At 40.4% G+C, this 13,399-nt stretch overlaps 1 protein-coding gene across 1 annotated transcript in view; it reads left to right on the top strand.

Annotated features, from left to right (window-relative positions):
* Nucleotides 1-13,399, top strand: part of LOC115138223 (sodium/potassium/calcium exchanger 2-like) — a 166,780-nt gene that overhangs the window by 75,679 nt on the left and 77,702 nt on the right. Inside the window, exons 3-4 of the mRNA XM_029674840.2 lie at nt 785-826; nt 4,166-4,274. Coding sequence (XP_029530700.1) covers nt 785-826; nt 4,166-4,274 — 151 coding nt within the window. The remainder of the gene's footprint in view (nt 1-784; nt 827-4,165; nt 4,275-13,399) is intronic.

Here is a 13,399-nt window from a genome sequence, read left to right as displayed (position 1 = left end):
GCCCAATCCACTTTTTATTTTTTTCAAATTGTTGTTGTCTGCTGCAGAGATGCTTGAGAAGTTCGTTTTGATAAGTCTTGGAAATAAAAGTGATGACAACATGTTGGCTCACTATTTAAAACAAAGATGTAGAACTAGCTATGGAATGAAAAATACCAGAGTTTTGGAGCAGGTACAGCGACTAGCGCTAGCTAACTCTACTTAGCATTTTTTACAGATAGATACTTGGAGTCAAAGTATCGATATAATATCGGCCAAAATAATATTGCGATATGTAACTATCGATTTTAATACCTTTTCATTTTTTTTTATTGCTGTCGTCTTGGAGCTAGAAGTGGGATCATGTATGCTAAACAATGCTGATACAAAAAAAGCAGAACGGAGAGCAATGTATAATTCGGCAAACTTAGAAAATGAGGCAACCATGGTAAGTACATGGGAGCGGCCATCTTCATGCATGTCCGCCATTACTATAACCCCTTTTTTCCCCATGGATTTGCCCTTAGCTTGAGTGGTTTTCCATGTGGCTGATAAATCTCAAGAGTCTGCTGAGAAACACGTTTTTTAATCAGGAGCCTATCTTGGTCAGCTATATAATGACGGATATACAGTAGACACAGCACTGCAGTGGTGTCAGTCTCTTGAATCCATTCTCGTCAAATCATCATCACTATGACACTAATGTCTCTCTACTGTCTTCATCTGCCTGTCTCTGGATTGTAAGGCATGCTTCACATCTATGTGCTCTTTTTCTTTCTTCCTCTCTCTTTTCTTCGATGTGAAGGCTGTGAGTCCCGGGGCACCAGAGGATGAGAGCAAGCTGTCGGTAGGTCCTGTCTGGTTTGTCTATGTTTATGTCTGTGTCTATATGGCTAGTCTAACTTCTTTCTCTCCTTCCATACTGTACTCAAGAACCATGCGTTCTCTGTTTTATGGGTCCAACCTGCCTGTAGTATCTCTGTCTTAAAACTTTTTTATTGAACCTTTATTTAACTAGGCAAGTCAGTTAAGAACAAATTCTTATTTACAATGACGGCCTACCTCGGCCAAACCCAGACAACACTGGGACAATTGTGCGCTGGCCAATAGGACTCCCAATCACGGCCAGATGTGACACAGCCTAGATTCAAACCAGGGACTGTAGTGACGCCTTTAGCACCGAGATGCAGTGCCTTAGACCGCTGCTCCACTCGGGTCTGTCTTTGCAATTCAAATATTACTCTCAGTACATCACTAGTGCTACTGTGAGTTATTATACAATGATGCCTACAGTTTCAAACACTTGAAGACCAGTTAATATATCCAAAATGCTAAAACAACGTTTTTGATCAGAGAGTGTTTTGCTAAAAGTCATTCATAACCAATATAGGCAACAATGAAATATTTACTTTACATTTTGTCCAAAAAGGCCCCCAAACTGTTTTGAACAGCAAAAGAACAATTCTCAGCGGATTCCACTAAGCTGCATACTTATGGCCTTTCACAAACAGCGCAGACAGTCTTGTGCGTCCCAACCCGCACACAACCATATGGCCTTGAGAATTAGCAGCTGACACCTCCAGATTGGGCCGAAGCATCACCACAGGCCAGCCAAAGCGGGCACACTCAAAACAGCTGACGCCTATGATGGTGGCCGATATCCCACATATCTCAAGTTCAGCTCAAACCACCAGAGTAACCTTGGCAAGGCTATTTGGGCTATTTTGGCGATATCATGATATCATGACCACTTTAGCTGTAATCGGTTGCTTTAACCTATGGAGTGGTGCATTCTGTCTGATACCCCTGGCCTTGTGCCTGTTTCAGCATTAGCTACTATTGAATTAAGCTTACATTTAGCATGAAAGCTTGTGGCATTCATGCAAAGGATGAACGGTAAATCATATGCAACAGAATCTCATTAAAGATTATGCTATTGGGCACAGTAGACCTGTCAGAAAGGGCTTTGATTGCTGTGTTGGAGGTGGAACTGCGTTAGAGCTGTCAAATACACAAGCGGCTCCTGACAATATATTGTACCTAAAGCGGACATTGCCATTGGCTGTATGGAGTTGCATTAACAGAAATCCCATGAAGACTTGTTGACGAAATGTGTTTTTCTAGCCACAGTTACAATCCATTTTTCACATTGGAATTTTACAAACATTCACATTAATTGTGTGTTTGGTGTAGGCTTACCCTGTCCTGACAGTTTTAATAGCCGTGTAATTCTCTCTCAGGAAAGTTGAGAATTCCCTGTCAAGTAGAGAGACAAGGAAGCCCAGCTGTCTTAGCTAGCCTAGCTAGCCTGTAGCCTCAAACGGAGGACGCTAACAAATGTATTCAACGCTACAGGAGCTGTGCTTATTTTACTTTATTCTGGGGCAATGTGGACCTCCCATACTTTCAATATAGCAACTGTTTGCTTGCAGAGGACTACAGGGGCAAAGTGGCTACTCTTAGCAAACAAGTAGCAGACTTACACAAGCTACTGGGGAATCCACGGCCACCTTCATTTTCTTTCTCTTCTACCTCAGTAGCCGAACATCGCTCTGGCCTGGTAGAAGTGTCGCTGGAGGTGACTTGTGGAGGTCTACAAATTTTTTCTGGGGTCAAGGCTTATTACTTTTGATTTTCCCATGATTTAAAGCAAAGTGGCACTGAGTTTGAAGGTAGGCCTTGAAATACATCCACAGGTGCACCTCCAATTAACTCAAATGATGCCAATTAGCCTATCACAAGCTACTAAAGCCATGACATAATATTTAGGAATTTTCCAAGCTGTTTAAAGGCACAGTCAACTTGTGTATGTAAACTTGTATGTAAACTTCTGACCCACTAGATTTGTGATACAATGAATTATAAGTGAAATAATCTGTCTGTAAACAATTGTTGGAAAAATTTATTGTGTAATTCACAAAGTAGATATCCTAACCGACTTGCCAAAACTATAGTTTGTGAACAAGAAATTTGTGGTGGTTGAAAAATGACTTTTAATGACTCCAACCTAAGTGTATGTAAACTTCTGACTTCAACTGTACGTAAATTGTGTGCCCTCAGACCTAAAGGGAAGCAAAAGTAATTCCGCTACTCAAGAATAGCAAAGCCCCCTTTACTGGCTCAAATAGCAAACCAATTCAGCCTGTTACCAACCCTTTGTAAGCTTTTGGATAAAATGTTGTTTGACCAGATACAATGCTATTTTACATTAAACAAATTGACAGTCTTTATGCATGCTTATAGGGAAGGATATTTAACACAAATGACTGGCTGAGGTTTGGCTGAGAGTCTGGGAGAAATTGGCTGAGAGAAATGGATTATAAAAAGATTGTGGGAGCTGTTTTGTTAGACTTCAGTATGGCTTTTGACATTATCGATCATAGTCTGCTGATGGCAAAACATATGTGTCATGGATTTACACCCCCTGCTATATTGTGGATAAAGAGTTACCTGTCTATATTGTGGATAAAGAGTTACCTGTCTATATTGTGGATAAAGAGTTACCTGTCTAACAGAACACAGAGGGTATTCTTCAATGGAAGAAGCCTCTCCAACACAATCAAGGTAGAATCAGGAATTCCCCAGTGCAGCTGTCTAGACCCCTTACACTTTTCAATCTTTACTAATGACATGTCACTGGCTCGAAGTAAATCCTGTGTGTCTATGTATGCGGATTACTCAACACTGTACATGTCAGCTAATACAGTGAGTGAAATCACTGCAATACTTAAAAAGGGGCTGCAGCCAGTTTTAGAATGGGTGGCAATAAATAAGTTAGTCCTAAGTATTTCTTTAATTAAAAGCATTGTATTTGGGACAAATCATTCACTAAACCCTGAACCTCAACTAAATCTAGTAATAAATCATGTGGAAATTGAGCAAATTGAGGTGACTAAACTGCTTGGAGTAACCCTGGATTGTAAACTGTCATAGTCAAAACATGTTGATGCAACAGCAGCTAAAATGGGAAGAAGTCTGTCTATAATAAAGCTCTGTTCTGCCTTCTTAACAACACTATCAACAAGGCATGTCCTAGTTTTGTCACACCTGGAATACTGTCCAGTCGTGTGACCAGGTGCCACAAGCCTTTGTCCTTCAGGTATTTCCTTAGGGGAACAGCCAAGGACTTGAAAGGATTGTGTAATGGTGCCATTGTTTGTTTGACAGCGTTGACCTCCTTTTGCAGGCTAGGCCACGGCTCCAGAGAGGTGGCAGCTCAGCCTCCCTGCACAACAGCCTGATGAGAAACAGCATCTTTCAGCTTATGATCCACACACTGGACCCACTCAGTGAAGGTAAGCAGTTATCCAACATACACAACACTGTTTCTCTATTCTTGTCTTGCTACTAATGTTTACACAAAGCGACATGGTATGCCTTGTTTTTATCTTTGCCTGGTTCCACTTCCATACAGTGCCAGAAAGTTAACGGGTGTTCATAAGGTCCTCTTCAGGTTAACCCAGGACTTTCTGTCACTCGACCAACGCTCAATGGAGAGAGGATGAGTTGTTGCACATACGTTTTTGCAATTAGATGGACTCTAATAGAACCATGTTCTTCATGGCCTTTTGATAAATAAATATAGGTTAAACCTGTTGCTTGGGCCCTATACTTTATATTGTGATTTATTATAGCAGAATTTTGCTTGTTATTTCAGACCAGGGCTCTGTGAACATATACAGTACCCCATAGGAGCCTAGTGAGGGGAGGATAGTTCATAATAATGGCTGGAATAGAGTGAATGGAATGGTATCAAACACATGGAAAGAACAGAAAGGCCCACGCACTGTACATCCCCCTAATTACCACCGTTCAAATCAAAGTTTATTTGTCACGTGTGCCGAATACAGCAGGTGTAGACCTTACAGTGAAATGCTTACTTACAGGCTCTAACCAACAGTGCAATTTCAACAAACAACAAAAGTATTAGGTGAACAATAGGTAAGTAAAGAAATAAAAACAACATCAAAAAAAGACAGTGAAAAATAACAGTAGCGTGGCTGTATACTAGCGAAGCTATATACAGGCACCAGTTAGTCAGGCTGATTGAAGTAGTATGTAGATGTAGATATGGTTAAAGTGACTATGCATATATGATAAACAGAGAGTAGCAGTAGCGTAAAAGAGGGGCTGGCGGGTGGTAGGTGGCGGGACACAATGCAGATAGCCCGGTTAGCCAATGTGCGGGGGCACTGGTTGGTTGGGCTAATTGAGGTAGTATGTACATGAATGTATAGTTAAAGTGACTATGCATATATGATCAACAGAGAGTAGCAGCAGCGTAAAATATGGGTTGGGGGGGCACACAATGCAAATAGTCCAGGTAGCCATTTGATTACCTGTTAAGGAGTCTTATGGCTTGGGGGTAAAAACTGTTGAGGAGCCTTTTTGTCCTAGACTTGGCACTCTAGCACTGCTTGGCATGCGGTAGTAGAGAGAACAGTCTATGACTGGGGTGGCTGGGGTCTTTTTTTAGGGCCTTCCTCTGACACTGCCTGATGTAGCGGTCCTGAACGGCAGGCATCTTAGCCCCAGTGATGTACTGAGCCATACGCACTACCTTCTGTAACGCCTTGCGGTCGGAGGCCGAGCAGTTGCCGTAACAGGCAACCATGCTCTCGATGTTGCAGCTGTAGAACCTTTTGAGGATCTGAGGACAAAGCCTTTTCCCCCTCAGGATACTAAAAAGGCGTTACAGCGAAAGCATACCATGCGATTATCTGAGGACAGCGCCCAGCACACAAAACATTACAAACAGTTACCAGCCAAGTATTGGAGTTACAAAAGTCAGAAATAGCAATACAATTAATCACTTACCTTTGATGATCTTCATATGGTTGCACTCACAATGATCTTCATATGGTTGCACTCACAAGAAACTCCCAGTTTCACAATAAATGTTCGTTTTGTTCGGTAAAGTCCCTCTTTATATCTAAAATCCTCTGTTTTGTTGGCGCGTTTTGTTCAGTAATCCAATGGCTCAAAGGCAGTCACAACAGGCAGACGAAAAATCCAAATAGTATCCATAAAGTTCGTAGAAACATGTTAAACGATATTTATAATCAATCCTCAGGTTGTTTTTAGTCATAATGATCGATAATATTTCAACCGGACAATAGCTTCGTCAATATGAAAGAAAAACAAGAAAGGCGTGCTCTCGGTCAGGCTCAGCAAACAGGTCTGGGGACTTTCCACTGTCCACTTACTCAGAGTGGTCTTACTCCCTAATTTTTCAGAATACAAGCCTGAAACAATTTCTAAAGACTGTTGACATCTGGTGGAAGCCATAGGAAGTGTAATTTGAGTCCTAAGTCATGGGGTACTCTATAGGCAGTCAATGGAAAACTACAAACATAAAAATATCCCACTTCCTGGATGGATTTTTTTCAGGTGTTCGCCTGACATATCAGTTCTGTTATACTCACAGACATTATTTTAACAGTTTTAGAAACTGTAGAGTGTTTTCTATCCAAATCTACCAATTATATGCACATCCTAGCTTCTGGGCATGAGTGACAGGCAGTTTAGTTTGGGCACGCTTTTCATCCACAGGTGAAAATAGTGCCCCCTACCATAGTGAGGTCAAATATGTTTTTTTTCCACCTATCTACACACCCATCTTTCACCCATCCCCATAATAATTCACCCATCCCTGACACTGAAGCATCCCCATAGCATGAAGCTGCCACCACCATGCTTCACATTAGTGAGGGCGTTAGATGGGTGATGAACTGTGCCTGGTTTTCTCAAGCCATAGCACTTTGCATTCATGCCAAATAGTTAAATTTTTTTCTCATCAGACCACATAATCTTTTGCCTTATTCTCTCATAGTCTTTCACGTGTCTTTTTTCAAACTCCAGGCGTGCTGCCATATGCCTTTTTCTCATGAGTGGTTTCCATCTTGCCACTCTCCCATAAGCCCAGATTGGTTCAGTGCTGTGCTCTCATCTCAGCCAATAAACTCTGTAGCTCTGTCAGGTCCTGACCAAGGTCCTTCTTGCCCGGTTGCTCAGTTTGTTCGGACAACCAGTTCTAGGCAGAGTCTGGGTAGTTATATATATTTTTAATTTCCCAATGATGGAGACCACCGTTCTCTTGGAAACTTCCAACACTCCAGAAATGGTTTAATACCATTCCCCAATTCTATCTCAGAGATATACGGATAGTTCCTTTCTGCTCTGACATGCACCGTCAACTGTGGGACCTTTTATAGACAGGCGTGTTTCTGCCTAAAATGTCTGTCTAAAATGTCTAAACAATTGAATTGGCCACAGGTGGACTCAAATCAAGTTGTAGTGACGTCTCAAGGATGATCAAAGGAAATTGGATGCCCCTGAGTTCAATTTGGAGTGGCATAGCAAAGGTGTGTAATAGCTACGTAAATTACACTTCTGTATTTCATTTTTTTAAATAATAAAATGTTTTCATTTTGTCATTGTGAGATATTGTGTTGATGGGTGAGAAAATATATTTTTTAAATACATTTTGAATTCAGGCTTTTACACAGCAAAATGTGGAATAAGTCAAGGTATATGAATAGTTTCTTAAGGCATTGTATGTCATGGTGGGAGTCCATATAATGGGACTTTCACAAACACTATTAGCCCACTGATATGTGTAATGCTTTTATCCTAATAAATGGCTGCTAAGGGAAACATCTTAAATGTAATGTGAGGTCAGTGTAATATCGGGAATCTAGTGAAGGAGAGCGCTGATTTATTTTAATCCAAGTTGAAAACCTATTAGCTATTTACAGAGAAATTATAAATGGCATCGCGTCAGGGCTGAATATGCTAATTCAGTGGGGAGGTACAGTGTCATTCCAATCTTATACCGTCAAGGGAGTAGGGTGAAAATATCACCCAATTTTGCAATGCAAATAGAAAGGCAAGGAACTTGAGGATGCCCTGAATGATTTGCGTTCCAAAGGATTCTCCATATTAAGGCTTAGGATGAAGGAGATTTTTGAAGTTCAGAGAAACATAGCAGCCATGTTTTTATATGTGGGATGAATGTAGTTGAGCATTTCCATTTTTTTTTTAAATAAGTGAGTGCCAAAGAAATGTTTGAAATGTAGGTGTGAAGAAATATTGTCAATAGTTTAAAGGAGTAAATGACTAGTGTTGTTGACCTGTAAAATGGTCTGCTGTTCTGAGGACTGGTTGTGTAGTTAATTGTACTGGGAGTTGTAGTTGGACTGGAATGATTTAATCTTTTACAGTCTTCACTTACCTGGAAGCTGAGCCTTCAACTAAACGATTCAAAAATAATATTAATAAATTGTGCCCTGCCTGACTGACTGCTAAGTGACTATTACAATGCATGACCTCCTAGTCACACTCCTAGATGCCCCATTACCCCATTACCCACCATTATTTACATTTAGTCGTTCCATCTGGCTGATAACGTTCTAAATCACAGTCTGGTATGGGAATATAAATGTGTGAGGGCGTAGTGTGATGTAGAAATAAATGCAACCATCCAACCTTCTCCATCTTGAGGTTTGTTTAGCAGCCACTGTATGTGGTTCTCAAATAGATTTCAAATACTTACCACCTGGTGGTTAAATCATTTTGTACCATGTGACCTTTAATTAAGGGATTTGAAACATTGTGCAGTTCCTTTAAAAGATAATGGAATGTTGTTAAGATTATAAATTATTCTGACCAGTCTCAGAGTCAGTGTTTTCCGTATTCTTTACATGGAAAGATCCTGACTATGCAAAGTAGCCTTTATTACTAAACTAAATAAATTCAAAGTTCATTCGTCATATACACAGGCTACATCAGGGTATAAACAGTGCAATTAAATGCTTACTTGAGAGCTACCTCTCAACAGTGTAGTGAAATATAGTAAAAATAAAACAACAATAACACAATAAGGCAATAAAGTGGTAAACAAATATTAAAAAGTATAAAAGTAGTAGTAAAATTAGCAGCAGTAGAGCATTAAGATGTGGTGGGAAATATACACTGAGTATACCAAACATTATGAACACCTTACTAATATTGAGTTGCACCCTGACCTTTTGCCCTCCGAACAGCCTCAATTCGTCGATGCATGTACTCTACAAGGTGTCGAAAGCGTTCCACAGGAATGCTGGCCCATGTTGACACCAATACTTCCCATAATTGTGTCAATTTGGCTGGATGTCCTTTGTGTGGTGGACCATTCTTGATACACATTCTTTAAAAACGCAGCAAAATTGCAGTTTGTGACACAAACCAGTGCGCCTGGCACCTATTACCATATCCCATTCACTTAAATATTTTGTCTTGCTCGTTCATCCTCTGAATGGATGAACGAGACTTCAAGACTTCAAGATCCTTCTTTAACCTGTGTCCTCCCATTCATCTTCACTGATTTAAGTGGCATCAATAAGGCAGGTAGCCTAGTGGTTATAATGTTGGGCCAGTGACCGAAGCTGACAAGGTAAAAATCTGTAATTCTGCCCCTGAACAAGGCAGTTAACCCACTGTTCCCTGGTAGGCCGTCATTGTAAATAAGATATTTTCTTAACTGACTTGCCCAGTTAAATAAAATAAAAAAAGGGATCATAGCTGCAGCTCCCCATTGCGGGACTCCTGAGTGTTGCAGCGGTCTAACACGGAACCCAAACCGGCTGCACGCGTGCGCAATCGTGCATACATTTATTTTGTACCTTACACCAAACGCGATCATGAGACGCAGGTTAAAACATCAAAACAAACTCTGAACCAATGACATTAATTTGGGGACAGGTCGAAAAGCATTAAACATGTATGGCAATGTAGCTAGTTAGCTTGCACTTGCTAGCTAATTTGTCCTATTTAGCTAGCTTGCTGTTGCTAGCTAATACGTCCTGGGATATAAACATTGAGTTGTTATTTTACCTGAAATGCACAAGGTCCTCTACTCCGACAATTAAAACTTCTTAGGTCTGAAATTTTGTTAACGGGATCGATATGACAACAGCCAGTGAAAGTGCAGAGCGCCAAATTCAAACAACAGAAATCACATAATTAAAATTCCTCAAACATGTTTTATTTATTTTACCTTTATTTAACCAGGCAAGTCAGTTAAGAACAAATTCTTATTTTCAATGACGGCCTGGGAACAGTGGGTTAACTGCCTGTTCAGGGGCAGAACGACAGATTTGTACCTTGTCAGCTCGGGGGTTTGAACTCGCAACCTTCCGGTTACTAGTCCAACGCTCTAACCACTAGGCTACGCTGCCGCCCCAAACATACAAGTATCTTAAACCATTTTAACGGTAATCTTGTTGTTAATCCCACCAAAGTGTCCAATTTCAAATAGGTTTTACAGCGAAAGCCGCCAAGTCACAGAAAAATTCAGCCATTTTTCTAGCCAAAGAGAGAGTCACAAAAAGACAAAAAAACAAATAGAGATAAAATTAATCTCTAACCTTTGATGATCTTGATCAGATGACACTCATAGGACTTCATGTTACACAATACATGTATGTTTTGTTTGATAAAGATCATATTTATATAAAAAAATCTCAGTAGTTCCATAAACATCCGGTGATTTTGCAGAGAGCCACATCAATTTACAAAAATACTCATTATAAATGTTGATTAAAATACAAGTGCATTATGAATGGAAATATAGATAAACTTCTCCTTAATGCAACCACTGTGTCAGATTTCAAAAAAGCTTTATGGAAAAAGCAAACCATGCAATAATCTGAGAACGGTGCTCAGACAACAAATACATATATCCGCCATGTTGGAGTCAACAGAAGTCAGAAATAACATTATAAATATTCACTTACCTTTGATGATCTTCATCAGCATGCACTCCCAGGAATCCCAGTTCCACAATAAATGTTTGATTTGTTCGATAATGTCCATCATTTATGTCCAAATAGCTAACGTAAACTCACCCCATTCCGTACAAATGTGCGCAACCGCAACATTTAAACGAGGCTTCAATGAAAACTAATGGGACTGTAGCGACTGTGTTGACTTCAAACTCTGAGGTGTGAACTACGTTCCTATTCAAGCTTGAATGACATGGTAATGGCTCTATAGTATTGGAGAAAAGTTGAAAAAATAGACCCTCCGTTACATCGTGACGTGTCATGTCGTAACGTACAGCACGCATAAAGCAACTATTTCCATCTTACAATCTCTCTCCACCAGGTGTAGCACTTCTCTCATCCTTTAAAAACAAGAAATGGACAGTGACTGGGTAAGGGAGGATACCTAGTCATTTTTTGCGTCTTCATTGCATGTGATCATCATTCTCAAAGCCGCTGTTTACTTCTAAGATCACTTTAGCACCGCCCTAAAAAGCCGATTCAAATTCGACACAAACCTTCAAATAGGTATGTAATGACACATTATATAAACTCTTTATAGTGTTTTATTTACATTTTAGAGGCGATAAGGTGATAGGTTGGACAGATCGAGTGAAAAAAAAGCAATTTTCCCACACAACATCTCTCCTTCTCACTATCACGCATTAGTTACGCTTCCCCACCTGCCATTTTTAAAAATAATTTTTGGGGCGCTAAAATAAGGGCAATTGTACGGACCAAGGCGATGTACGAGTTTACGTTACTTTTGTTAGCGTGTTTGGTAAACAAATCAAAACTCATGAAGCGTGTTCCATAGTTGCAGACTAAATGTCAAAATGTTCCGTTACCGTCCGTAGAAACATGTCAAACAATGTTTTTCAATAAGGTTCCAACTGGAGAATTCCTTTGTCTTCAGAAAAGCAAAGGAGCGCGAGCTACCTCTCATGTGAAATGCGCGTGACCAGCACGTGACTGCTGGCAGACCTCTGACTCATTCCCCTCTCATTCAGCCCCCCTTCATAGTAGAAGCCTCAAACAAGTTTCTAAAGACGGTTGACATCTAGTGGAAGCCTTAGAAAGTGCAACATAACCAATATCCCACCGTGTATTCAATAGGGGCTGAGTAGAAAATCGACCAACCTCAGATTTCCTACTTCCTGTTTGGATTTCTTCTCAGGTTTTTGCCTGCCATTTGAGTTCTGTTCTACTCACAGACATCATTCAAACAGTTTTAGAAACTTCAATATTTCCTATCCAAATAGACTAATAATATGCATATATTAGCAACTGGGACTGAGGAGCAGGCAGTTTACTCTGGGCACCTCTGGGCACCTTATTCATCCAAGCTACTCAATACTGCCCCCAGCCATAAGAAGTTTAATCCACCCATAAAACGGCCAACTGAATCGTTTCTAGTCATCTCTCCTCCTTCCAGGATTTTTCATTTTTGAACTTATATGGTGATTGGCATCTAACGTTACACTTTCATAGTATTACCACGACAGTTGGCAACACAGTTAGTCTGTGTTGAGGAGATGGCACATGGGTACCTGCTTCTATAAACCAATGAGGAGATGGGAGAGGCAGGACTTGCAGCGTGATCTGCGTCAGAAATAGAAAGGAGTTCTAGTTTAGCCCTTGGCATCGGAGATGCTCGTTGGCGCGCACGAGCAGTGTGGGTGCAATAATTGAATAACATGGATTTCTAAATGTATTTTGCGACGCTCGAGCAAGCGACGTGTCCGGTCTGGTCAGCATGTAAGGCTATGCATCTCAGTGCTAGAGGTGTCACTACATACCCTGGTTTGATTCCAGGCTGTATCACAACCGGCTGTGATTGGGAGTACCATAGGGCGGCGCACAATTGGCCCAGTGTTGTCCGGCTTAGGGGTAGGCTGTCATTGTAAATAATATTATTTTCTTAACTGACTTGCCTAGTTATATCAAGGTCAAATAAAATAAATAGCTTTCACCTTCCATGCCATTTCAACCAAAAAATGTAATGTGATGGTGCTGAATCAACTTGGAAAACTGATTGGATTTGCAAAATGTAATCAACATAATTTTTTATTGTTTTCACCCAACTTTTAATCTAAATACAATATCATGTTGAAATTATTTAGGGATTTCATGTTGAGTTCACGTGAAATGGTCTATAATAGTATGACGGTTGACGAAGTGAGCAGTACAATAAATAGTAATAAATAATAGCAGCAGTGATTGTAGTGAGTGTGTGAGTGTGATAGATTGCATTTGAGTGTGTGTATGGATTGTGTGTGTAGAGAGTCAGTGCAAATCAGGCATTTTTTGAGAAACAGAACCAGGAACGAAAGTGATTTTTCCAGTCCCACAAAAAAACAACAAAGAGAATATGCAAAGCCCTTACTCTGTCACTCAGAAACCTCTTCCAGTGTCTGCCTGCCAGCTGAAAATCTTTGCAAGTGTGTGTGTGTGATTACGCTACCTGCCCCTCTGAAGGATAGGCTACAGTAATCTACTGATGTAACAAGCGATGTTCACTCTAGGATTGCTGCGCAGAAGAAATGTGATGCCTCGCAGTGACATCTTCACTGAGTTTGCACTATATAGATTACATTTTTTTCTGTGATCGAATCAAC

This window comes from Oncorhynchus nerka, linkage group LG12 (assembly GCF_034236695.1).
Source record: "Oncorhynchus nerka isolate Pitt River linkage group LG12, Oner_Uvic_2.0, whole genome shotgun sequence".
Classification (NCBI taxonomy): domain Eukaryota; kingdom Metazoa; phylum Chordata; class Actinopteri; order Salmoniformes; family Salmonidae; genus Oncorhynchus; species Oncorhynchus nerka.
The sequence above is the reverse complement of the archived record's forward strand: the minus strand, read 5'-3'. Positions and strand labels throughout refer to the sequence as shown.